Source organism: Heteronotia binoei, chromosome 10, assembly GCF_032191835.1.
Source record: "Heteronotia binoei isolate CCM8104 ecotype False Entrance Well chromosome 10, APGP_CSIRO_Hbin_v1, whole genome shotgun sequence".
NCBI classification, from domain to species: Eukaryota; Metazoa; Chordata; class Lepidosauria; order Squamata; family Gekkonidae; genus Heteronotia; species Heteronotia binoei.
The window spans coordinates 81,550,087-81,574,343 of NC_083232.1; the positions used below are offsets into that span (position 1 = coordinate 81,550,087).

Here is a 24,257-nt window from a genome sequence, read left to right on the forward strand (position 1 = left end):
GGAGGAAATAAATCCAGAAGGGAGTGGCGATGGTGAAAATAGCACATCACAGTTTTTTACCTATGCGGGCTCTTACGGGAGTGAAATGGTGGCTGACAAACCGGAGGGGTTATCTTCCAATCTGGCAAAGTGCACAGTGCCCCCCCGCCCCCATAAATATTGCTATTCTCGCTGCCTCTGTCTTTAATTCTATAAGAAGGCTGACATTACGAGAAAAGCTGTAATGCTGCAACACCTTCCCGCTCCTGAACAGAATTTCACCGCTCCAAAAAGCGGCCAAGGACCACCCGCTGCGACATCTTAATAATATGCCCCTCTTGGCTCATTGGGTTTGAATGGGAAGACATAAAACTGGGAGAGAAAATGTGTGTATGTTAGCAAAGGGCAGGTGCGTCGAGGTTTCCCACTGCTCGGGAAGTGACAGTGTTTTTAGCCGTATGCTATGGGCAATTTATTAACTTAAAAGCTGGCTAACAACAGTGCCCCTGCCAGGGTATTCTGTTCGCTGTGCCAGCAGAAACACAGGGGGCAGCAGGATTCTTTCTGTTCTCCCCTAGTCTTTGACAGAGCACTAGGGGGAGATAGGCTGGGACTTAATTACTACATGGGGCTCTTGCCAGCGAATGGGCTATAGGCAGCAATTCACAAAGAGACCTGCCATACTCAGTTCTTTTAAGCCAAGGCTTTCAACATGGAAACGGAAGAGCTTCAAACAAACATGCATCATTTGTAACACGAACAAACTCGCTGGAGAGACAGAACGATGGGTTGCGCTGAACTTTACAATTCTAGAGAACAGGGCTGTAGTGATGTCTGTGAAATTCTAGGCTGCTCATGGCATTGGTCACTGTATTTTCTGTACCAGTGGTACTCCCTCATCGGCTTGGGAGTATCTTTGCCATTCCACCTGTGGCTCTTCTGAGCACCTTTCTTCAGTGTGGCACCTGCGCCATGTTTCAGGAAAGTGGGCAAGGTCTTTGCCTGGTGGGGGCTTCTCATTGGTCAATGGCTCCCACCTGGGCACAACAGCTGCTTCAATGATTGTTATTGTAACTGGTTATACACCACTAAGAAACTTCTGATATTTTCTAAGTAATTTATGGGTATTGTTTTTTCTTTAGGCGCAGTTGTTTTTCTCTACCAGAGAAACGGGTAAAGCTGCAAGTCTCCTGGAGGTGCAGGCTTCACGCCAGGGATGGAAGCAAATGTCGCTTTTTTTGGTTGACGGTAACCACAAATGTGGCTCTCTCCAAGAGGCAGGTTGGGTACCATTGGTTTAGACTGCGTGGTTCTTAACTTGCCAATGCCGTTTCAGTGCGCTGTTTCCGTAGCACTGGCCTTATTCACATTTAGTTGGGTCAGACTGTCCCTATTGCACATTTTTCACTGGGTAATCTGCTCTGAGTCTCAGTGAGGAAGGTGGGCAATAAATGAAGCAAATACATACTGTTGAGACTTCTTGGGCATCTCTTTATAGGGACTGCCTTTTTTTCTTCTTGTCATGGCCATGTGCACCATCCTGTTCAGCTTTTGGATTCAAGGATGGGAGATGCTATTTCTTACCCAAGAACTGGTTCACAAGCTCACCCGGCCTGGTGACAGGCATGACAAAACTCAGCTACAAGGTGATACAGAGACAGTGCGATGTAGCACTTGGTGTCAGGCTCGGATCTGCAAGACTTCAGGTTTGAATTTCCACTCTGCCATGGGAGCTTGCTGCATGACCTGGGGCCGGCCACACAACCCGACTTCGCAGGGTTGCTGTGAGCATCAAATGGAGGACAGGGAAACAAAGCAAGCCATTTTACCCCACATAGGGATAAAGGTGAGGTGTAAGTTAAGGAAATAAACGGTAATGCATGCAATTTCACATAGAAGCTGGATTTTAGCAACTTTTTCTTCGCAGCCTAACCTACCTCACAGGGCTGTTGTGAGGCTAAAACAGAGAAGAGAATGATGTAAGCTGCTTTCAGTCCCCGTTGGGGAAACAAAGAAACATAGAGCTAGAAGGGATTATCATTGAGTCCAACCCAGGACATAAATAAACAAATAAATGGTGCCAATGATTTCTTGTGCAGGGCAGGGCTGTACATGCATAATGCTCACACGATACATAGCCTTACGCACAAGGTGAGGAGGAATATACAATTCCCCACTCTTCTACAATATGACATCCCCTAGCAAGAGGATTGCATCAATAGGCCCCAAGCAACAGATGTACTGAAACTGACTATCACGACAGATGCAATCAGGGTTTTTAATTTTTAATGCAATTGATTATTTAATTGTTGTACATAGCCCTGAGCCTGGCGCTAGCTGGGATAGGGCGATTCATTAAATGTCAATAATAATAATAATAATAATAATCAGCATACCTTAAGTTGTCCAATTTCTTTAAACCTATGCACTTCAAATTCCCAGAGGTCTGTGTTTTTCCCAAGTATTTTCTGGCATTTCCTGATTAAAAAATACAGAAAGAGGATATGAGCGTAAAGTCTCCTTACTGCTAAAGCAATTTCCTTTAATGGACACCATTATCATCTGCTTATTCTGATTTAGGACACCGTTCAAGATGTCAGATTGGATCTAGACTAAATTATCAGTTAACAGAAGGGGACTTCAATCGGTAGAATTGAACGCTTCTCCCGCCCCACTCCCACTGCAGTCCACAGTTCTCCCCAAAATGCTGTGGGACAGGGAACCATTTCAAAGAGTACAGTACACTGTAGTGCGGGTTTGGATTGCAGGCACATAGGGATGCAGAGCCTGCCACGGAAGAAATTCAAAGCCTTCTAGCAAGCTCCTAGATGAGTGCCCCCACCTTTGGCAGAGGCCTGTTCCCTGCCCATTTGGAAACATGACAGAGGGGGAGGGAGCATTCTTCCCTCAGTTCTCTCTTCACCGTTGTGGAGTTTGGAAGAATGCATGACATTTTCAGCTCATAGTGGGTAAATGAAGGAGGGATGTGTGCCTGCACAGAAAACACTCGATGAACATCAGTCAAGTGAAAGCATATTTTTAATAATCATGTCTTCTGTGCAGTCCCACATGGGAGAATAGCTCACCTACCTACCTACCATTAGAGGGATGGTATGGGCTGATTATCTGAATAATGAGTGCAATATTGCTTTTTCCACAGCCACGTCTCTCCTGGAGTTGATGTCAGTTGAGTAATGTTTGATGAATGTGGACGCAGAAGAGCATGCTGCTGCTCTGCAGATCTCGCTGAAGTCGGTGCAGCTGCAGGTATCGCCTATGCTCTTGCTAAATGAGCTTTCACTGGAAAAGGGCACTCCACCTTAGCTGTGCTATACGCTAACCTAGCAGCTGAAGTGACCCATCTTGAGAGCGATTGTGCCGACACAGACTTCCCCTTATTGACACCTTTGAAATATATGGAGAGATGGTAGACACTTCTAAATTCAGAAGTATGATCTAAATAAAATAACAAAGCTGGTCTTAAATCCAGACTATGCAAGGTTTGTCCAATGGTTCGGGGCGGGGGGGGGGGGAGGGAACTGATAGAACAGTGTCCTATAACATTTGAAACAATTTTGGTAAAAATTCCAGGCTTGGACATAGCACTGCTTTGTCTCTGTGATCTCTGAAAGATGGGGGGATTACACCTCAGCACGCCCACCCTTCGGCTACTAGAAATGTAGTCTTGTAGGATAGTAAAGACAAGTCACACGTGGCCATTGATTCAAACAGTTTATGCACAAGCTGGGACAAAACAGGGGACAGGCCCCATTGAGGAACTGGAGGTTTAACTGGTGGATATAGGTTATACAGGTCCATAAGAAACCTCTTTGACATTACATTGGAAAACACATGAAACAAGGAAATAGCTGCTGCTCTGCAGATCTGGTGCATGAATGGAAATGCATACAGGAAGCCCTGGGACCAATGGAATTGGAATGTGTCCCCTGGGACTGGATGTCTCCAAATGCTCTGCAGTACATCTGGCACTTTAGTGAGGACACAGAGAGACCTGCATCTTTTAGGTAGAATAAGTATTCAAAAATCTCAGAAAGAAGACCAGCTATCTGACCTATCTGACACCCAAGTTACCAACTAGTGCCACTTAAACTCATAGGATTTTCAGGTGAAAGGTTTGAGTTAGGAGATTAGCACCTCACTAACACTGATAGACCACTGGTATTTATTTATTTATTTTATTTAGGAGATTTATAATCCAATTTACCCCGCAAGTAGGCTCAGGGCAGATTACAACATCATTAAACAATTCAAACAAAGGCAGTAAAATCAATAAAAGCAATCATTAAAACAGTGAACCTCAAAGTCACAAACAGGAGACAGAAATAGTTCACAAAATTTTCAGCTGGCAGAGGAGTCAAATAATATCATGTCATAACTGGGCCGTCAAATGGACACTTCAGCACACTTTGGACATGTCAGTGCGCTAGGGCAAGGGAGGCCAATATTGATTTAGTATGGATGCCTGCTGCCTCAACTGAAGGCCTGGCGGAACAGCTCCATCTTACAAGCCCTGTAAAATGGTAGCCCTGCAAAATATGGAGGACTTTAACTTCCAATGGGAGCATGTTCCACTAGGCCAGGGCCGAAAAAGCCCAATTTGGCAACCACAGTAACCTGAGCCTCCATAGAAAGTGAGGCATCTAGGATCACTCCCAGGCTCTTTGCCTTCTGGACTGGCACAAGAGTTGTGCTGTCAAGGGCTGGTGACCTGATACTCCATGCTACTCCACCCCAGCTCAGGTACAGGACCTCCGTCTTTGTTGGATTAAGCTTCACTCTGCTGCAGCCATCCAGCTATGGCCCGCAATGCCTCATTCAGATCATCCGGGGGGGAATCTGGACAACTGTCCATCAACAAATAGAGCTGAGTGTATATGGAGAAAATAACCATGTGGTGAGATGCAATGTGCCTGGGTTGTGATGGAGGACTGGGCCCATGGATAGGACATCATTTGCAGGTGGCTGGGTCTTGAACCTGCCTTTGGTTAGTTTCCAGATTATTGAGAACCACATTCATTTGGGTCAGAAAGGGGATATTAGAATCCCCATAATCCTGTCAACTCTCATTTTTGACACTACTTTGTGTGGGAGTAGGAAGGATAGAAATGCATAAAGGAAGTCTTAGGATCAATGGCCTTGGGAATTGGAATGTGTCCCCTATGGATTGGATGTCTCCGGCTGCTCTAGAGCAGCACATCAGGCACTTTGGGTTTTCTGCTGCTGCAAAAAGGTCCACCTTGGAGAAGTCCCACATCCTGAACATGGGGTCTAAGTGATGGTGAGAGTGGTTGTTCAAGGACTACCTCTGTGGGGAATCTGATTCCCTGCTTACGAAATCTGCTGCCTTGTTGTCCTGGCCTCTGATGTGTACAGCTGTCAGGTCAACCCCCTAGCCCAATAACCCATTCCCATATATGAGTTGCTTCCCTGCACAGACTGAGAGACCCTGGGCCAATACAGGGTACACTGCCCATTGAGGGTCAGGAGTCCAATGTCCCATTTGAGGAACATTTGTGGACCAAGAGGGTGCATTAGACTTTGAGTTTGGGAGCTCTTCACTACTGTTGGGACTTCTACAATGTCATCTTCAGATTATTGGTCCTCAGTCTGGCCCAAGGTGACAGTATCCGAAGTGTTTGTGTCTGCATTTCCTCTAGTAATTTGCTTCTGCATCGTTGGACAGGGGAATGACCCCTAACTGAGGGTGACCTTCAGTGTTGAAGTGAAAAGTGGAGACAGTCAAGGTGACAAGCCCTGACATCAAGGGATCGATGGTGATCAGCGGGATCAGTTACAGTGGGATTTCGGCGATCTCACAGCCACATCAGATGGTAAGTCCAAACTCAGTTTCTTTGATTTCCTGTTTAGCCTTTGGTCTTTGTGTTGTTGTTTTTTACTTGGGGTTCCAATGCTGCTCTTGTCATAGCTACTGCCCCTTCTGTTGAAGGCTTCGGCCTGGCAGTTGGAATAGAGGCCACAGATGGAGGGCAAGAGCCCATCTCCTGAAGGCCTGAGGATTTTGGTGAGATTCCAAGAGGTTTCTTCCCCTGTGCCACTTTAAGGCATCACATCTGGTTCTGGTGTGCTTTAGGTGTAAAAAGGCAGCATGCCTGACAGCGGTAATGATGTGCCCCTCACCTAGACACATTAAGCACTCAGAGTGCTCATTGTTCTGGGCCATTTTAGTGCTACAAGACTTGCACTTTTTAAAAAGGGTCATGAAGAAGTTCTTTTACTCACAAAATACTCAAAGACGAAATGCTGAGGTAATTTTTTTAAAGCAGGAGCTTGGAATAGGTTCTCTCTCCATGGCAGCAGGAAGAGAACTGGAAGACTGTTTTCTCCCCCTCCACCATGTGAGCAAATGGATGGGAAACAGGCCTCAGCTGGAGGGGAGGGAGAGTGCTCATCTAGGAGCTTTCTAGAAGCTTGTGAATTTCTCTCTTCTGTGGCAGGCCCCGCATCAAGGCAGTTCTACGTGGGACTGCACAGAAGACACCATGATGAACTCTATATTCAGCGCATTAATTCAGTGATTACAATCCAGCAACCAGTCTGTCTATGAGATCCCTTGGCTCTTAGAGCCATATGAATTCCCAGGGTCTTCTCCCAGAAGATGAGCCTGCCATGAAAACAGAGCTGCAACAGGGAAAAGGAAAAAAGTGGCCCACAAAAGCATGGGAGTTGTGGCCCTGAGTTACTGCCAACTGTGCCAGAGGCATACTAATAGCACAAGGCAACCACAAGAACATAAAAAGAAACTGCTTGGTCAGACCAATGGCGTATCTAGTCCAACATCCTGTATTATACAGTGGTCAACCAGTTACTCTGGAGGGACAATCAACTGGACACAGAGGCTGAGGTCTTTCCCTGATGTTGCCTGCTGCATCCATCAATGACAGGCACAATCACAGTGGTAGACATGCACACAAACATGCACACAAACAGGCTAAAAATGTTACCGTGCTGCAAGATCGTAATCTCCAATTTTCAGGAGATGTTCTATGTAGGCTAAGCCTATGTCCTGGAAAAGGGGGGTGGGGGGGGGGAAGACAAGAAAAGCATAAGCAGAGAGAAGTCAGTCTACAGTTTAAGAACACCTTACAGCAGTCTAGGATCTGACTACTATTTCTGCCTTGCTAATAAGGTTTGTATTTAAGTGAATTGCTAGGCTAAATACAAGCACATTGGTAGAAAAGAGCAAGAGACCCACAGCACCTGAAAGACTAACTAAATTCATGAGTCGCTGCAGTCTTTAAGGTGCCGTGGGACTCTTGCTCTTTTCTACTGCTACAGACAGACTAACATGGCTACCTGTCTTGATCTATTACCTTATCAGGATATCCCGAGCTTCTAATTCCTATTTAGAAGCACACGATGATGCGCATCTTACCAAAACACTTCCCAAAACGATCATTTAGAAATCATTTTAAAATCTCTCCTTTTTAGCACTGGTGGTGGTGGTGGTGGGGAATCTCCTTTGCTTTCTCAGGTAATGCAATCCACCAAGAACACCAACTACCAAATGAAAAAGGTTAATTATTCTGAAAGCCTCATAGTTGATGGCTGCCATGTTGCCAAAGTTCAGGTGGAATCCCTACAAGCCACTTGTACTTCATCCAGTACTTCACGACTCCACAGCATTAATATCTTAACCCGACACAAACAGAAATACAAGGTGCTCAATAACATCCAATAATATCACAGTAAACAGTGCTAATCAAGAAGTAATAATAATGCCATCTAGGGATCAAAATTGCATACGGTTGAGATGTTTTAATAACTTATTGTGATTTTACTGAAATAATATGTTTTATGTTGTTTTAACTGATGTTAGCTGCTCTGAGAGGGCAGGATACAAATATAAATAAATAAATATAAATTATTGCACCAACTCCTGCAAACTTGGTTTCCCTTCAGAGACATGCTTAGAACAAATCATGGACCATTAATAAAGCAAGCAGCTGAGGGAGAATCTGTTGGTGCATAATGCAATACACACCACCAGTGTGATGTCTGCCCACTGGTGGGGATGGGGATGCCAATGAACCCATAAAGGTCAGATGTAGCTGCATTGGGTCAGTTTGTGTTATTCCCTATGTTCTTATCTATTCTCATCGCACACCTGCCGCCTCTTTACCCTCTTTCGGTCGGATCTACTCAGAGGTAGCCCAACCCTGTCCTAAAGTAGTGGCTCCCAACCTTTTTGGCACCAGGGACCAGTTTTGTGGAAGACAATTTTTTCAAGGACTGGTGGTGGTGGGGGCAGCGGTGGAGTTTTTGCTGCCCCAGGCTGCCCCCACCCCGTGCCCCAATAGGGATCTTTAAATGGGAGGGTCAGCTGATTGGGTCCCAGATGGGTGGATGGGGCGATAGGGCTGTTCTGCCTCGCTCTGAGGCTGCCTCCCTGCCTTGGAGCAAGGCCACACTGTCTCTTTTGTCCACCTGGGTCCTGGGTAAGCAGGGGCAGTGCGGCGCCTCTGTCTCGCTCCGTGACCCAGTTGCTAGCAGGCCATGGAGCGGTCCCAGTCCACGGACCGGTGGTTGGGGACCCCTGTCCTAGAGCTTTTACAATAATTAGGGGGAAGCAGAACTCAGGGAGGTTTTCTACCAAGCTAGCCAGTTCCCCAAACACTGTCTGTTACCATCCCCTTTTTCTCACTTCTCTGATCATACCTCCCTCATCTGCTTCAATAAAGTGATTTGGGTGAAGGAGGACAGATTTGCAGATGGACAGGGCATTATTAGAGAGGATTAGCTTACACGGTGAAGAGTCATCCTTTGCGAAAACTTGAAACATCAAATTCCAGCCATCCTTCCACCTCCTCTTTGAAATCCTCAACATTTTTAACTTCAAGCACATCCAGCCCCATTGAACTAAATGCCACTATTCTTTTTTTGTCTGTGTGTGGAATATTTACTGGCCTTTCAATTTGCAACCTTTTAACATGCTTTGAAAATAAAACACGTGGGCTGGTTTTGCTCAAAAACACCTCACCTTTCTTTACCAAGATATATGACCACTGTAAAATTCAAAATATTTGTGGGAAAAGTCCTTCCCCAGCCAGTTAAAAGCTGGGCAGATTTTTTTTAAAACGTCATTTAATTGTTTGTAAAAAGTACACCTATGCTGCTACTTGCTTTGGTACAACTTTGTGGAACTTTCAGATGTACAAAGAGAAGCCAGCAAAGAGAGACGTGCAGGCACTGCTAACAAATATTCACATTATTTCTGTAATAGCCAGGCTGATAATGAATATATGGACAGCTACTTGAATTGTATGGACAGCAGAAATCTAAAACATGCAAAAGAGAATGATGGGTGGAGTTTCTTCCCTACAGAAAGAAAAACAGAGCAACAGTACCATAGATTCTCCCTCTTCCTCAGCCTGAAACAGCCTAGCAAAAGAATTCTGCATGTGTAGCTGGGAAGAGAAACGGGTTGGAGTGCATTTCTGCTAGTAAAGCTACTCGGGGAGAACTGCTGCTTCCACCCACCACAGCAAATTGCTCTTCTGAGGATTTATATCCACTTTTCTGGAAATCAGGTAGGATAACAATAGGCCTGACCTAATTTTTTCCACATAACCACCACATGTAGGTATATTATCATTCAGATATACCAATAACGAGCTAAAGTGCTATCTGATTTGTACTGAAGTCTATCCAAGAAGTCCGCAGCTGAGAAGGTTAAGGCCCAAGACTCTGTTCTCCAGATCACATTGGCCACCTAGCATGACAGTATGTGAGTCCCTTTCTCCATACTGTCAAATGCAAAGGGTGAAAAAATGGAGATTTGCAATTGGGGGATTAGTTAAAGAGGAGGAACTTTGGTTCATTTGTGTAGCCAGGAGTCAGCTTGCACATGATCACTCAAATCCTGGTCTGCTTTGATAAATGGTGGTTTCTTCATCTTTGTTCTTTAAGTTAAGAGTAACTGTAGTTATAAAACTTCAGACCACGATTTCAGTTCATACCCTAACTAAATGAATTCAGGTAGCCACGCTAACCATGGTTAGCTTAATTAAACTACAATTTCACGCATTATGTCGTCACTGGGCTAAGGAGTGTTAATTCAAAATAAAGTTCTTGGACTTACTTGAATCTTGTGTTTTTTCATGGTCTTTTGACTGATCTCAGCTGCCATCAAAGCTTCCTGCATAACACAATATAAAAATGACACCTTAGCCAACAAATTCAAAACTTTTGCAAGTAATTCAAAAGTTCTGCGCAGAAAGCTCCGGAGGCGCCTTTGGCTTCTCGCGCCTAGTGTTTGGAAGCTCCGCAACACTTAATGTCACGGTCAGATGGACAGCTTTGAATTCATACTCAAACAAAAGCAATTGTTAACCAAAAGATAAATGACTTTGCTTTCCGTCTGGGTTCACTCCACATTAGGACATCAGGATCGAATTTCAGAAAGATGGCACCATACAAAGTGCAATCGCAGAAGGTAATTTGCTGACACGCAACTGCACTGGAAAGACACCTGTCGGAAATGGTACCTTAATGTCTTAAGTGTTCAACGGAAAGAGAAAGAATGAACCCCTCACGCGCAAGAGGATCATTTTTCATTACGTTTAATTTGCAGCTCATCTGCCAAAGTGTTTCATTCGTGTAGGAACAGAGCCAGCCTGCTGCTACCCAGAATGAAAAGCAAAAGGCTTAATAGTTGCCATGCAAGTCGTTCCTCGATCGTCACATCTTTAAAAGGCCTTTCAGAAGAGTATGCCTGAAGCCCTTTAGAGCCCAAAGAGAACAGGGTTTTACATATAATAATAATAATAATAATAATAATAATAATATACTAAAACTGAACTATCGCTAGATCAAAATTAAACAGCCTGGGGTTTTTTCCAAAGCAAAAAGCTCTTATAAAGTGACATATTAAGCAAAGAAGTATGCACAGCTCCCTTCAAAGCAAATGTAACAACATTTTTTGCAGCCATTACAACACCACCACCACTCCAGGGTCCAATCTGGCTGAAGTGCCTTCCCTTGACAGAGAGGGACAGTGGTTAAGCACCACCCTATCCCACCATCTTACCTCCTCCCCAGCTGTACTCCCTTCAGGACTGGCCTGTCTTTCCTCAAGCCTTCTGAAGGCCTTCACCACAGCCTCTTTCCTCAAGCCTTCTGAAGGCCTTCACCCCAGGCCTGGGTCAGACCCATTTGCCTCCCTCTATCCAGAAGCCCTATGCTTGTATTAATATGAATATGGCAAAAATGTTAACGACAAACTCGTGAGAACTGAAGTCTGCATCCATAACCATTAGGAGATGCTATTTAGAAGATGCATGGAGACCAGGTGTGGTTAGAATGGGTGTAATCCTGTGGTCTCACCATGTACTTCCTTAACATATTTTTGCAAGTAGGCTCAGAATTAGGGTGTAGACATTTGTTTCCAAAGACACCTGAACGAGAATCCACAAAGGAACAAATTCCCGTGCATAAGATCTGAGATTTGTATAAGCAGTGGGAAGCAAGATATAAAACAAGGTCTTTCTGTTTATATCCCTAAGGCTTAAAAGTGGCAAAATGTTAAAAGTTACTTCATATTTCTTCTTCTCCAGCAGCCACTCAATGTGGTCGTCTTGATCCCGTTCTTTGGCCACAACGACATCCCTCGGACTGATGATGTAAAAAAGCGATTCACCTTCTGAATATTCTGTAAAAGATGCAGGAACAATGTAATCCTGTAAAATTAGAACTAGTGCTTTAAAGTTCTCCCTCCTTGTTTAAATTTAGTTATGGATTCAATGCTGTGTTTTTGTATGCCTGACTAACCAATACTTCAATAGTTGCATTATTGGGTTTATATGCATAGTCTTGCAAGAAACTCTGTTTTAATTTAGTCCATCTGTTTATGTTGGCTTCACCCAGAAGACTCCTCATAAAAATATACTGATTTAAAGTACTAAGGCTGGCAAATGCTCTTGGCTGGGGAAAAATAAGCATAGATGTGGAGATTTTTTTAGCAGTGAAATGAGGCAAAGGGAAAGGTTTAAGTAGCCTCTCTCCTCTCTGTGCTTGCCCTTAAAGCTGCAGCATCTGCAGCTGAACCAAAAAAATTTTCTAAAAGGAAAAGTCAGGAAATAGGATTTCAGATTTACACAGGATTCCCACTCTTATTTAAAGATTAGCACATTAGGTTCATAAGGATCAAATGACAAAATGCTGACTCATCCATGCCATGCAGAGTGCAAACAACAGCAACGGCAATAATCTCCCCAAACAGAATAAAAAAAATCTCACCTGTCACTCATTAACAATGGGATTGTGCCAAAAATAGACACTCCCTGCTCCTCATCTATGGTTCAGAAATGGCAAGTATCTGCATTAATGTAATGCACCAACTACCAGCCTCAATGTACTACTGAAGACCTACAGGGTAGCTATCAGAGCGTTGCTGCTTTGTGTACATCCTAACACAGGTGTCCATAACATCAATACTCTTGAAAACCATGCATGACGATACTCTTTTAATACTGCAATGTAGTCCATCAGAACAACACCCTAATCTCACCTTCTTTTTGTCTCTTAAAGGAATGCCACATCTTTCATTTTATTTCGACTGTTAGGGGCAAAAGTAAAATGGGAGGAAAAGAGATAGAGGGATGACAAAGCTGCTGAAATTTCTCACCTAAACGATAATCTCGGCATTCGTTTTCCTGGTAGCCTCGGACTGTTAGTGCATCAGAAGAAATTTCTTCGCAGGATTCGGGAAATGGCTGAATTATATCCAGCCGAGGTCTAGCACAGTACTCAGTTTCCTGAGGGGGAAAAACCCACAATCAGAATGAAAGCTTCTATTGTGTTTTCTAACACGTCTGAAAAGACACTAGTTTGAATGATATACTTTTGCTACAGAGCTTTCCTGAACAATCATGCAATGGATGAACCCAGACTGGAACTGCCTTACAGTTTACAGCGATGCATTCCACTAACAGTACAATCTTTCCTGGGAGTAAACCCCAATGAATAGATGTGAACAGGGTTCTGAGAAGACCTGCTTAGGATGGTATTTGGAAGCCTCTACTCCAGAAACATCCCTCCAGAGTCTCAAACAGACATCTTACAAAATTCTGCTACCTCTGATTTTTAATGGAGATAGAGATTGAATGTAGGCTCTTGGTTTAAGTGCAAAGTATGAACTTTGCTACCAAATTACATATCTTCTACATTATATTCTCTACTTGCAGCAGTTAGGAAGTGGCATTCTAGCGATCTGTGAAACTATATCGCTTGGGAAGGGGAAAATTGAATAGCCTTTTGTCCGCATCTCAGCTCATGCTGGTGTAAGTTAGAAAAAAAACTTGTATAAAACTATGTAACTTGAAAAAGAGGCTGCTACCTTTACAGTTGTGGATACATCAAGTACATTGTTAAACTTAGTGCTATCACTGTGCTGGTGCTACACAAGGATCAATTTTTCCTTTTATAAAGACGGTAGGATTGTAGCAAAATGTAATTTTTTCTGTTAGGCATTTTTATAAAGTGAATAGGGCTCTCGGATTTAATGATTTTTTTTTGGGGGGGGGGAACTTACGCAGGTTTTATTCATTATAGTTTATTGTATGTAGGACCCTGTTTTGCTTTATTTTCTAATACTGTGATTCAGTTCCATTGCATTGTTTGCTGGATGAATAATATTGTTTCCATTGCATTTTTAAAAATCTGTTACTCACCTTGAGTTGCAGAGAGAAAGGAGGACTAGAAATAAAATCAGCCAACGAATAACACAATTGCTGAACTCCTGCTACACTCGTCAGCAGCTATTTGAACTGAACTAGGGCTAAAAAGCAAGCAATATGGGCTTTTCTTACCCAGCTTATTCCAGCATAAGCTGAGACTTAGACATAAAGCTATTCCGTTTCCCCCTTCCCAGTTTCAACAGCAATGTATGGTGCTTTAGCTGAGTTCTGCCCTTATGAACTTAAGTGGTTTACTCCCATTCAGTGCATTCTGCCTTACTCATAACAGTCTCTAATGGAAAGGACTAAAGGAGAACTCCAGCCCTGTCCACAAGTTACAATGAATGCATGTACAATCCGTGTACACGTGATATAAGACAGGCAAGCTGAGCACAATATAAACCCCCCACATTTACCCAAGCAGTGGTCAATAAAGGAATACATTTTATTGGAACAGTTTCTAGTGCTGCATGTACCGTTTTGGATTACAGCAGACAGTCTCCAGCAACACTGACTCTAAAATAACTCCAAACCCTTTCAATGGATTTATAAAGTTATGGCAATTACAAAGTTATTGCAATTGGAACAGGAAAAAAAATTACTTATTCTACTATTCTACTTTGTCTGAAATACAATATTAACAGTTTGGAATTCCAGGTATCAATTATTTTTTAAATGTTTCTTTTTTAAGTAAAGGCCTCCTATTAACAACAGGAAAATATGTTATACAATGAAATACGAGTTTCCTGGCATGTGTCCATGTGACAGGGACCCATGGGTAATGCTGGCATGCCTATCTCTACTATATTCCATGAGTGAAGCATACATCTAAAAAATGCAGCATCTAAAGAAGAAGAAGATGATATTGGATTTATATCTTGCCCTCCAGTCCGAATCTCAGAGTGGTTCACAATCTCCTTTATCTTCCTCTCCCACAACAGAAACCCTATGAAGTGGGTGGGGCTGAGAGGGCTCTCACAGCAGCTGCCCTTTCAAGGACAACCTCTGCCAGAGCTATGGCTGACCCAAGGCCACTCTAGCAGGTGCAAGTGGAGGAGTGGGGAATCAAACCCAGATCTCTCAGATAAGAGTCCGCACACTTAACCAAACTGGCTTTGAGATATCACTGAGGGGAGTCACCAGCAGCAGATAATTCTTGCTTATAATCAAGTTTCCATTTGAATTCGTATATGATCACAAATGCAATATGGTTTCATTTCCATGTCTACCAATGGGGCATTCTTAACTCATGTTTTAGATATACTGCATGCATTTACAAGCTTATATAGTTCTCCTAACTTCTCCCTGACTATTTGGATCATACCATGTACTGTTAAGAAAGCACTTTAGAGAAGACACAGACCAAATCTTCGTAGTGTTAATCCTATTTATTAATTACCTCCTATTCTCCCCATCACAATTATCAGCTCAACCCCTCCCTAGCCAGTCAGCTTGATATCTTTCCTCAGACTCGCTCACAGAGAGGAACTGTGATATTAGTTCTCCTGGGAGAAGCCTGCACAAACACCTTTGTTTCTTTCTTAAAAATAATAAAAAATAATAATCTGGCTGTCCTGCAAGAGGGCTAGAAGCTGACCCTATTGATTTCAATAGGTTTTAGCGTTACCTTGAGCCAATGGCATTTCATTGCCTAGCAACAGCGTGCACCCAGTCGCTCAAGGTTACTATAGCGATGGACTGTCTAACGCAGGTTGGCTATCAAGGAGATGATCAAGAGCATCTGCCACTCTGAATGCTGCAACTTCAAGGGCTGTTTTTTCTTTCTTTTTCTTCTTCTTCCTTCCCCCTTCCTTTCATTTTGTGTTGCAGAACGAATGTGTCACGAAGACACAAGAGATTCATTCTGGAGAAGAGCTGGTGGTGCGATATATTCTCTTAGCTGGGCAGGTAGCATTGAGTCAAGAGAACCAAACAGTGGCTCTCGCCACATCACTTACAGAGGCCTCTGTGATTCCTGGAACTGATATGCAATTGCCCATGTGTCAACCCCCAGTCTAGGTTTCATCTCTCCTCTCAATCATCCCAAAGGAGTAACAACAAGGAATCTAATAACTCCTGTTTATCCAAACAATATACTGGCTGTTTCTTACAAAGGTGAAAGCCACAGCGCAAAGAGTTTGCACTACAAAAGCTAAAACTGCAAAGCCAGTATAGCGCAGCAATTACGAGATCTGATGGCCTGAGACTCTAATACTTGCTTGTCCTGCCCAGCCTGGGCGAGGACTGCGTGAGGGGGACCCCCCCCGGCGCCTGCCAGCCGTTCCCGGCCCTCGTCGCCGCCCCAAGAGCCTCCCACACCTTCCCAAGCCCCCGCGGTGGCCCCACCCCTCACCCAGGCTGACGGGGCGCCAACAGCCGCCCGAATGACGCCTCTCAGCCAACGAGCTCGTCTCTGGGTCCGAGAAGCCTGGCCAGAGCGAGACGTCGGGGAGCAGGAGGGAGAAGCTGAGCCCAGCGCTTGGCAGAGAGGAGGAGAGCCGCCTGACCCGTGGCGGCGAGAGACGCCACACCCCAGCACGCTGCAGAGGTCCAGGACGCCCGAGGCACGCCCAGGCAGCCCAGCCCCGGCTCGCCTCTCCCGGGCGTCTGGGGCTTTGAAGGGGGGGAGGAGCCAGAGAGGGGCGAAACCCAGGAAGGGGGAGGATTGGGATGGGAGGATAAAGGGAAGGGAGGCAGGAGGTCGGGGAGGAAGCTGGCCGGTGCTTATTGAGGCTGCCTCGCGAGAGAGAGGGACAGGAGCCGCAGCACAGCCAGGAGGGGAACGGGGGCCTGTGGTGAAGTAACCCGGCTCCCACCCCCTGTTTCTGAGACCTCCGGGGAACGCCCCAGAGTGCCCGGGAGGGGCGACGGCGGCACCGGGAGACCGGGAGGGGTGCCCAGGGTGCGACATTACTCTTTGCTCAGCGATCTTGGGACCATCCCTCTCGCCCTCAGCCTAACCTACCTCACAGGCTTGCTGAGAGCAGGGCTGGCGAGTGGGAGTAGGCAGGGTAGGCGGCTGCCTAGGGTGCTTACTTACTTTATTTATTTATTTATTTATTACTTCGCATTTATATCCCGCCCTCTCCACAAGCGGACTCAGGGCGGCTCACAACATTATAAAAACAATCAATCCAATAAAACATATAAAACCATAATTTATATATATCAACTTTAAAACCATTCTATAGCGCTATTTCAGTCCAGTATAGGCGGAGTGACTTCTCGACTATGATCGCCAGCATTCTGTAGGATGTCCGGTGGCAGCCCTTTTTCGATCAAACCGCAAAAGCCTGTTTAAACAATTCGGTCTTACAGGCCCTGCGGAACACAGACAAATCCCGCAGGGCCCTTATAGCTTCTGGGAGGGTGTTCCAAAGTTCTGGTGCTGCCACCGAAAAAGCCCTGGATCTTGTTGTACATAGCCTGGCTTCTTTTGGGCCAGGGGCAGACAACAGATTTTTTGTCCCTGATCGCAGTGCTCTCTGGGGGATATATGGGGAAAGGCGGTCCCGCAGATAGGCAGGTCCCTGACCATAGAGGGCTTTAAAGGTTAATACCAACACCTTGAAGCGAACTCGGAACACAACAGGCAACCAGTGCAGCTCTCTCAGCACTGGCTGAATGTGCTCCCGTCGCGGTAGCCCCATTAACAGCCGTGCCGCAGCGTTCTGCACTAGTTGTAGTCTCCAGGTTAGCGTCAAGGGTAGCCCCATGTAGAGAGCATTACAGTGATCTATTCTTGAGGTGACCGTAGCATGGATTACTGTTGCTAAGTCGTTGCGCTCCAGGTAAGGGGCCAGCTGCCGCACTTGCCGAAGGCGAAAGAAGGCAGATCTAACAGTGGCTGCCACCTGAGCCTCCATTGTAAGGGAGGACTCAAGAAGCACGCCTAAGCTCTTGACCTTAGGGACCGGTATAAGTGGTGCCCCGTCAAGGGCCGGCAGCTGGATCTCTCTCCCCGGACCGCCCCGACCCAGGTAGAGAACCTCTGTCTTCATCGGATTCAATTTCAGCCGACTCAGTCTGAGCCAAGAAGCCACGGCTTGTAATGCCAGGTCTAGATTACTCACCCTTGCCCATGCAAAGTGCTCCTCCAAGTCTGCCTTGAAGGCAGGCTCTGAGGAGTGCTACACAGTGCAGTATGCGCCCCTCATCTGCTTTTAACCCAAAAGCAGCCGGGCACCGCTAAAACAGTGTGCTCTTTGAAGACTTCCAAGGAAGCCTCTGAAGAGCATACTGCAGGGGAAAGCAGTGGTGCGGCAGCATTCTTGAGTGCCACCCGTCGTGCACCACTCAGCACAATGATAGCCCCAGAGGGAGCTTGCAGGGGGGCACAGCACAGGGGTCTGCCTCTAGCGGCAGAACGCCTTGCACTGGGACTGGTTGAGACGATAAAATGGAGGAGCGTGGAATGATGATGTAAGCTGTTTTGGGTCTCCACTGGAGATAAAAGCGGGCTGTAAATATACAAATGTAAATAAATAGCAAACAGGATGGCTATATTAAGCCTCCCTTGTTTTACTACTAGAAAACAGTAGTCTCAGGCAACAGTTATTGCAGTGCCAGTCTAGGCATCCAGGCCAACAAGCAGCCATATGGATGCCTTTCTAGCAAATTCCTCTAATTTCCACTGCTTCCACAGAACTTCCTTATTGGCCCCAGCCATGCCACATGACAGAATAGAAACACCAACAATCTGGTGCTGTTGGGGTTGCATTCAGAGCACAGATGGACCCCTGCAACAGGGTTGAGACTGCTGTGACAAATGAGCAGCACATCTCAAATCTCCTGTGTCCTTCCTCAAGATCGGGCCTCATTCGGGATCTTTGGGACCAATTCTCAAACAATCAGGGGTTGGGGGGATGGGGGTTGCTGCTCAAATGCACGTGAAACTTTTTACAAATAAACCAACCTGTGCTTGAATGGCTTTTACATTTTGGTATTTTGTTACACATACATATGAAAACCACTTACCGTTTTCTCCAAAACTTCCTTTACATAGGAAAGCACAACAAGCTGGTCGCAGAGAGGTGCGACCCCACTGATGTGGAATTCAGTGTTGAACTGGGAAACTGCAAGAAGATGAAAAAGAAGAAGCAGGCTTTAACTTTAAAACTCTAGATGAGTTACCCTCAAAAGGCAACATTCATGTATCAGACCATCAAAACACATCCTTCATGGAGCATGCTGAAGGAAGAACTGCACAGCCAGTATTGTTTTGTGACTCTTTTAATGGACTTTATTTCATTTACCAAATGCAGTGATGTCAAGAAAGAGGAGGACTTGTAAATTCCTCTCCTCCACAGAGCTGCTTTCCTGGTAAAAATCACCACTCCCCAATATGGCTTTTATCCCTGCTGGGGAAAACCTTCAGGCACTTCTAAGGATTAGCAAGTCTGTATCTCCTATTCTTCCAAACCACTTCCCTGCACGACAATCTAGCATTGCTCTTCTTGCTCTCTAAGAATGAGAATCACTTCACTTTACTTAGTGGATGTAACTTTTGGGGCCTGGATCCCTGTGGCATCATCTTCCTTATGCTTCTTTCCAGTTGCCATGGGGTCAGCCCCTCACCCCGTGGTGGTTCTTGTTTCCTCTTTCATGAGCACTTTCGATTGTAAAAGGGCTCCTTGAAAAATATCGGTCTGGCTCAGATGGAAGAGCTAAGGGCAGAGGAAGTGAGTGCTGCATAAGCAGACAGCCTCTGCAGGGACTGGAGGGATGTGGGAGGGAAACCTCATCACAGAGATTCAAGTTTGCATTAGAGAAGCATTTTGGAAAGCCAGCGTGGTGTGGCAATTAAGAGCAGCAGACTCTATTCTGACGAATCCCCCTCCTCTGTGTGAATCCCGCTGAGTGACCTTGGCCAGTCACAGTTCCCTGAGAACTCTCTCAGCCCCACCTGGCTGCCTCACAAGGCTGTGGGGAGAGGAAGGGAAGGCGATTGTAAGCTGCTTTGAGACTCCTTAGAGTAGAGAATAGTGGGATATAAAAACCAGCTTTTCTTCTTCTGGTGCATGAATGTCAACAGAGAGGTCTTTCTTTCTAAACCACAGGGAGGCATATTGGGAAGACAATGAAGGAACCAGAATACACCTCTAGGCAAAGGAAATTAGGAAAGTGTCCTCAATCTAAGCATTTCTGAATGAAGCACTAAAGATGACAGGGTCATCCTTGAAACTTAACAAGGAGTTTAAGGTACTGCAACTAATCAGCATGTGTGATTTCTCTGGCTAATTTGCATACTATTTGCATAAATACAAAGGATACGTTCCAGCCCCAAGGTAAAGTGTAGCTCCCCAGGACAAGTAACTCGCCTTAGTTGTGGAGAATGAGTTGGATTAGGATACGAAAGGAGCTCCCAGAGTTTACATCTCCTGAAATAGCCTTATCGTGCTACTGGCACATATGCTGAAAAGGAAGATGCATTATTGAGCCCTTTACATGCAGATATGGCAACATCGGTGGAGCTAGATCAGGAATCCCTGACCTTTTTGAGCCTGTGGGTGGCTGTGACACCCACAAAATGGCTGCTCTATCTTACCATCAGTCACACAGTGGAGGTCTTTGTACGGTGGTGGCAACTGCTGCCAAAGCAATTTAAAAAAATCTGCACAGCTAAACAATTCTCCAAAAGCCAATCAGAATCCTCACCTGGCACAGCCCCCATTTTTAAAAACACTTGATGGGCACCGGGGAAAGGTGTCAGCAGATGCCATGGCACACACAGGCATCATGTTGGGGATCCATAACTTAGATCAGTGACGGCGAACCTTTTAGAGACCTAGTGCCCAAACTGCAACCCAATACCCACTTATTTATCGCAAAGTGGCAACATGGCAATTTAACCTGAATACTGAGGTTTTAGTTTAGAAAAAGGGGAAGCATGGAGAGAGGAAGAGGCTAAAACGGGTGACGGGGAGAGCGGGAAAGGCGAAAATGGGTGGCATGGAAAGCGAGAGAGGCGAAAACGGGTGGTGGGAAGAGTGGGAGAGGTGAAAAGGGGTGGTGGGGAGAGCAGAAAAAGCAAAAATGGGTGGTGGGGAGAGCAGAGAAGCGAAAAGGGGTGGCAGGTGAGCAGGGGAAGCTAAAACGGGTGGCAGGGAGAGCGAGAGAGGTGAAAACGGGTGGCAGGGAAAGCGAGAGAGGTGAAAATGGGCGTGGCAGAAAAAGCGAGAGAGGTGAAAATGGGCGTGGCAGGGAGAGCGAGAGAGGTGAAAATGGGTGGCAGGGGAGCAGGGGAAGCGAAAACGGGTGGCAGGGAGAGCGAGAAAGGAGAAAACAGGTGGCAGGGAGAGCGAGAGAGGTGAAAACGGGTGACAGGGAGAGCAAGAGAGGCAAAAACAGGCAGCACAGAGAGTGAGAGAGGCAAAAGCGGGTGGCAGGGGAGCAGGGGAAGCGAAAATGGGTGGTGTGGATAGTGGGAGAGGCAAAAACTGGCGATGGCACGCGTGCCCAGAGAGAGGGCTCTGAGTGCCACCTCTGGCACGAGTGCTATAAGTTCGCCACCAGGGAGTTAGATCATATCCAAAGGAGACCTAGGAACAGCCAGGGCTTTTTTTGTAGCAGGAACTCCTTTGCATATTAGGCCACACACTCCTGATGTAGCCAATCCTCCTGGAGCTTACAGGAGGCCCTGCACTAAGAGCCCTGTAAGCTCTTGGAGGATTGGCTACATCAGGAGTGTGTGGCCTAATATGCAAAGAAGTTCCCACTACAAAAAAAAAGCCCTGGAGACAGCTGGCCTCCAAAATGCAAGTCCCCTCTAGTTGACAAGAGTGAGCCAACATCAACTGCTCATCTAGCAAATATCTGCCCAGACAGTGGCATTTTCAAAATCTAGACCCATAAATAAGAAATGTGCAAGCAGGAAACGGAATGGGGGGGGCAACAAAAGGGAAAGAGGTGACAAGCAAGTTGTGGATCCAGTGCCAACTTTCACAGATCAAACCGGATCAGATGACATGCTTCTATTTTCTTAAGACAAATCCAGAATTATTCTCCAATCATTGCCGAAAGCCTAGTTAAACATTAGCCTCAATGCCAGCCTATTTAAAGATTTTGTTTTCTTTCCCTGATGGGCCAGCTAGAGTTAGAAAAGACTAACAGCACCATTCACTTTCTTATTGTTCTAGGAAAACTACTACAACACCACTGCAGAACAAGAGAAGGAGAGGAAGCAATACTTTACAATACTGTGCTCCAGAGGTAATAAAACTTAAAAGGCCAGAACGAGGGGTGTTTTTCCCTCACCAAGCAGGGAGCCAGCATAAAATACACTTACACACCAAAATGGAATATACTGTTAGAGCGCCATAAGGACTTGTGCTGCGTCAGACCACAACAATTCAAGTGCAACAGTTAAGTTTAAGTGCAAATTATTAGCTATTGTGGCAGACTGTCAGTTTCTGTGGGAGGTAGTGGAGTAGACTGAGGACATCCGTCTCTCTCTGTCATAAGCACAGCCCTTTAAAAAAAAGAGATACACCCTATGAAGACTGGATAGCCAGGAATCTGATAGGAACCATCTATCCAGAAACCCGGAATTGAATGGCAGCTCCCCTTCGGCAGCAAACTCACATAATCAAGAGAATCCACAGAGTCTAATCTGCTGCACACTACAATAATTGATGGAATGCACAAGCAACTCATCCCCCCTTAATTAACTCATGAGTAACCCCCTCCCCTTAATTTACTCCCTCCGGGTAGTTTGTATGCACGTGTCTTCAGGACATGCACGGAAGATGTTATAGCTGTGCTTTGGAATGGAAAAGAAAAACAAACAGGATTCCCCTCTCCCCAGTTTATAGCTTACTGAAAAGATTCACAACCAATTATATAATCGAGGGTCCCAGGAGTGTGCTTACTGTGCATTTTGAAACACAATGGCCACAGAGGAACGGAGCTTTCCTAAAAAGAGTAAAGCAACCCATAAGGCTACATTCCTAAGGACCCTTCCCTGGGAATGAGCTCTGAGAATAAACATGGGCCTTACTTCTGAGATGGCCTGTTTAAGATTACTCCCTTACTCTGGAAGCGTCACGGAAAGTCCTTTGAACTGCGGATTTGCACATAAGTCTGCCTTACACTGAATCAGACCCTTGGTCCATCTAACTCAGTATTGTCTATTCAGACCAGCAGTAGCTCTCCAGGTTCTTAGTCAGAGATCCTTAACACTACCTATGACCTGATATTTAACTGGAGATGCCAGGGATTGAATCTGGGACCATCTGTATGCCAAGCAGATGCTCTGTCGCTGAGCCACAGTCCCTCCCTGATGGAGCAGTCGTTCAGTGGTAGAGCAGAATGGCCCAAGTTCAGTCCCTAGCATCTCTGGAGAGCTGCTGCCAGTCTGAGTAGACAATACCACGGCCAGTCAGAGTAAGCAAGAGTGGCCTTGATAAACCAATGGCAACTTCATGTACACAACTACAAACTGTTTTGGACTTCGGTGGAATGCTTATACATAGCTGGCTGCCTGGATGGGTCGTTTGGTAAAAAAAAAAGCTACTGGAATGCCCACTCCCCGCCCCTCCTGGCTGAAAAAAACACACACACCCTTCTTTGCTGCCCAGGCCTCCTGGGGAAATCTCTCCAAAAGAACATACTGCAAGGCACATGAAAGCTCATACCTTGAAGACTGCTTTGTGGGTCTAAGTGCCAGTGGATGCTAGTTTTTCTCTCAAACACTGGGAGTGGGGGAGAAGGAAGGAGAGGCAGCCGAGCTCCTCTCTGCACAACACAGAGATGGGGTGGGACTAGCTTTGCTGGGGGCGGGGCTAGCTTTGGCTTTTCTTGTGACCTGGTAGTGAGGCTTCTGTGGCCCGGTACCAGGTCACGACCCTGCAAATGGGAAACACTGCTCTAGCTGGTTCTTACAAGGTCCCAGTAGGCAGGAGATGGAAGCAAGCCTTGGTCCCTCCAGCAGGCTTCCTCACACCAAGAACATTTGGCATGACCTCACATGAGTATATTTGTACACAAAAAGGACCACTTCAAATGATCTATCTGAGGCACATGGTGTATTTCATTGGTACACTGTAATCAATAATTAAAACATCCCACCCTGACCTGGATAATCCAGGCAAGCCCAGTCTCATTAGACCTCGGAAGCTAAGCAAGGTCAACTCTGGCAAGTACTTGAATGGGAGACCTCCTTGGAATACCAGCAGTCGGGAGGCAGGGGCAGGATTTATTCAGCCACCTCCCTGGATATCCTCCAGGCCTCCAGTAAGGGTCAATCACCTGAGGTTGCCATGACTTCCAGGTGCACACACATGCACACGCACACAAACTCACACATGAAAATATAAAAATACTGCTGCTACTACTACTAAAAATAATAACAACAACATCCCAACTGATCGTTGGGATGTCTTAAGATTTAAGACAACTGTCACCTATCATTACATTCTGAGAGTAAAACAAGACTATCATGAGTCAGAAGCCAACGTTCTTGTAAAACCACTGCTAGAATTACAGGGTGCCTAGTTCTGATTTGGAAGGGGAACCCCCCTCCACTTACGTATGGTTTTAGAAGGTTCCATGGAGGAGACCCTG

General features: G+C 45.7%; 1 protein-coding gene across 1 annotated transcript in view; it reads right to left on the minus strand.

Annotated features, from left to right (window-relative positions):
- VPS41 (VPS41 subunit of HOPS complex) overlaps window positions 1–24,257 on the minus strand; it is a 169,887-nt gene that overhangs the window by 41,765 nt on the left and 103,865 nt on the right. Inside the window, exons 11-16 of the mRNA XM_060247653.1 lie at window positions 18,672–18,769; window positions 12,644–12,773; window positions 11,553–11,668; window positions 10,100–10,156; window positions 6,963–7,024; window positions 2,376–2,457 (exon numbers count right to left, since the gene is read on the minus strand). Of these exons, the coding sequence (XP_060103636.1) occupies window positions 2,376–2,457; window positions 6,963–7,024; window positions 10,100–10,156; window positions 11,553–11,668; window positions 12,644–12,773; window positions 18,672–18,769 (545 nt within the window). The remainder of the gene's footprint in view (window positions 1–2,375; window positions 2,458–6,962; window positions 7,025–10,099; window positions 10,157–11,552; window positions 11,669–12,643; window positions 12,774–18,671; window positions 18,770–24,257) is intronic.